General features: G+C 40.5%; 1 protein-coding gene across 1 annotated transcript; it reads left to right on the top strand.

The window, feature by feature from the left end:
- The first annotated feature begins 1,288 nt into the window (after nt 1–1,288).
- On the top strand, nt 1,289–2,347 carry LOC128491631 (olfactory receptor 1468-like). Its single transcript, XM_053463949.1, has one exon. It carries the CDS (start codon nt 1,295–1,297, stop codon nt 2,345–2,347), a length of 1,053 nt encoding a protein of 350 aa, XP_053319924.1. The 5' UTR covers nt 1,289–1,294.
- Nucleotides 2,348–2,813: the final 466 nt, after the last annotated feature.

Raw genomic sequence — 2,813 nt, 5'->3', positions numbered from 1 at the left:
GGAGAGTGTATGTTCAATAAATAACGACAGACACCAAATTGGATTTTGAAAGGCCACAGTTTTATTTATGAAAATACTGTGACACGTAAAAAACTTTATTCAAACTTTAAAACATACATTTTCTTAAACTTGTGTAACCTCCAACCTTAGTGTACGAACCGCCAGACTTAACCCTTTAGAATCAAGGAGGTTACAACCACCGACCGTGCGACAACTAAGTGACTTAACATCGATACCTCAACACAGGTAACTCACACACCAACATGTTGCCGCGGACACCAACCACAAGCCGTAAAGCTGCACTAGCTCGTGGTGTAAACGAAGGCCCTCCCTTTCCCATGGAACCCTGCCCGTGGAAAAAAGGCCCACCATAACTCTCAATAACCACGGATTCCATACCTCGGACGAAAACCGCGACAATTTCACCCCGTACCATGAATAAACCGACCATAAAACCTGACGGGAACCTCAGTTCCCCGCCACACCAAAAAACCATCTGAAAAAACACAAGGGAGGGTGGGAGGGAAACGCTTCTCACTGCCTCTCCTTCCTGTTTAAAGAAAAATGGTAGAGGGTCAGAGAAAAGCAGCCACATTTAAAGACCCTTAACCCCACCCCCACCATAAACTTTTGACCTATGGCAACCTAGCCATGAGGTGATCATGCCCCCCTAGCATGATCCAGGCCTGATCATGCGGCCCCTTCTTTGATGTTTGTGTCTCCGGGGCCCACTTATGTTAAAGCATGGACCTCTGTTGGACCTCCCAAATATTACTTTATTATGACGTGCTTGGCGTTTGGGAGACGTGCTATTACATTGCTTACTTGAAAAGTAAACTAAACCAACCTGTCTAGTGAATACCCCAAATTGTCTTATCTATAAAGCCTGTGACTGGCTCACCGAAACTTTGACTAAAGGAATATTAGAACATAATGTGTAGGAAAGAAAAAATAATAGATAATAACTGGGAAAAATTAAATAGTACGGTTATAAAATTTGAAACATGACATCCTGTCAAAGTAATCTATAAAATATCAACATGATGTAAATCAATAATATTTATAGTGAAATCATAAATTTAAGTGTTCTTTCTATTTCTTTAAAACAATAGGTGTCAGTAACATTTTGGTTATTTGATGTGGTTCAGTTACATGTTTACCTATTGTACATAATGTATTAGTTATCTTAGATGGCATCCAGTTGCGCACACATGTCCAGTTTAGAGAGCCTTCAATGGGTTATAGATACACAGTTGCATAATACTTTCTCCCATGTTTTTTCTATAACCAGAAGATGACGGAAGGAAACTCTACAATGATCACCAAGATCTTACTGCTGGGATTTGAGAACCTTCACAGCTTGAAGTATTTATTTTTCATTGGAATCTTTCTAGTTTATTGTTTGGCCGTATCCGGGAACGTCTTCATCATTACCTTGGTGTCAACGTGCAGGAAGCTCCACCGTCCCATGTACATCTTCTTAACACAGCTGTCTTTTTTAGACATCTTGTTGATCACAACCATTGTCCCCAACATGCTCCGCATTGTACTGAATGAAGGTATCTCAATGACTTTTATGGGCTGCATTATTCAATTTTTTTTCTTTGCAGGCCTAGAAATGGCAGAGTGTCTACTTCTAACAGTGATGTCCTATGACCGGTATTTGGCCATCTGTACCCCACTGAGATACACGTCTATCATGGACTTTGAGCTTTGTGTGAAGTTAGTTGTTCTGTCTTGGTTGCTTAGTTTTATCCTCATTCTAATAATAACTTCGACCATGTGTAGCCTACAGTTCTGTGGACCACACATTATTAACCATTTCTTTTGTGATTATACCCCACTTTTAGACCTTTCATGCACAGATACATCCATAGTACAAACAGAAGTTTTCTTTATGTCCGCATTTGTGCTTGGTTTACCTGTAATAGTCATCATAACATCGTATGTCTCCATTGTCTTCACAATCCTAAAGATCCCATCTATTACAGGAAGGCAGAAGACGTTCTCCACCTGTAGCTCCCATCTCTCTGTGGTTTCCATATATTTTGGGACAATAATGGGCATTTATTTGTTACCACACGAAAGATCATCACTGGCCACAAACAAAGTCTTATCTCTTTTTTACACCGTTGTGACCCCATTTGTTAACCCTATGATATACAGCTTGAGGAATAAAGATATCAAGGGTATAATTACCAATATAACCAATAAAATGAGAGTTAGATATGATGTGCACGCCAACGCAGCACATCCGCGACGCTCACAGAATGAGGTGCGCGCTGATGCGGCACGCTCGCATTGTGAAGTCCAAGACGACGCTACACATTCGCGTCACTCGCGATGATGTCATTCATGTATACTTTGTTCCTATTGGTCCTTATCTGTACTTTCCCACCCTTGCTCCTATTTAAACCCTCAGTTCCACTTCCTTAGTGCCCGATCAAAGAGTATTACAGTTGTTTGCTCTGGGTACTTGCGTTTTACAGTCCTTTCTCTACCGTCTACCATGTCTACTTTGATCTTCTGCATGCATTATAGTATTTTTGTACAAGCACGAGTTAACTTCACAGTTTAGCAGTCTTGCCTACTGTATGTATTGAGATGACCACCACATTTCCTTAGTATAGCAAAATCAAGAAATACATCTTTTAAGTGACCCGTACAGAGCTTACTCTGCATACAGTCTGTTTCCAACTTGCTGGACTTCAAATTAAAAATCTCCTCAACAGCTGTATAAGTCCCCTTTCCTTGTTTCTAAAAAGTAGAGATACATGAGGCAAGCCATCATTTCATAGAAACACTGTGTCTTG

This window comes from Spea bombifrons, chromosome 4 (genome assembly GCF_027358695.1).
Source record: "Spea bombifrons isolate aSpeBom1 chromosome 4, aSpeBom1.2.pri, whole genome shotgun sequence".
In the NCBI taxonomy this organism is placed as follows: domain Eukaryota; kingdom Metazoa; phylum Chordata; class Amphibia; order Anura; family Pelobatidae; genus Spea; species Spea bombifrons.
This window is presented reverse-complemented; position numbering and strand designations above follow the sequence as displayed.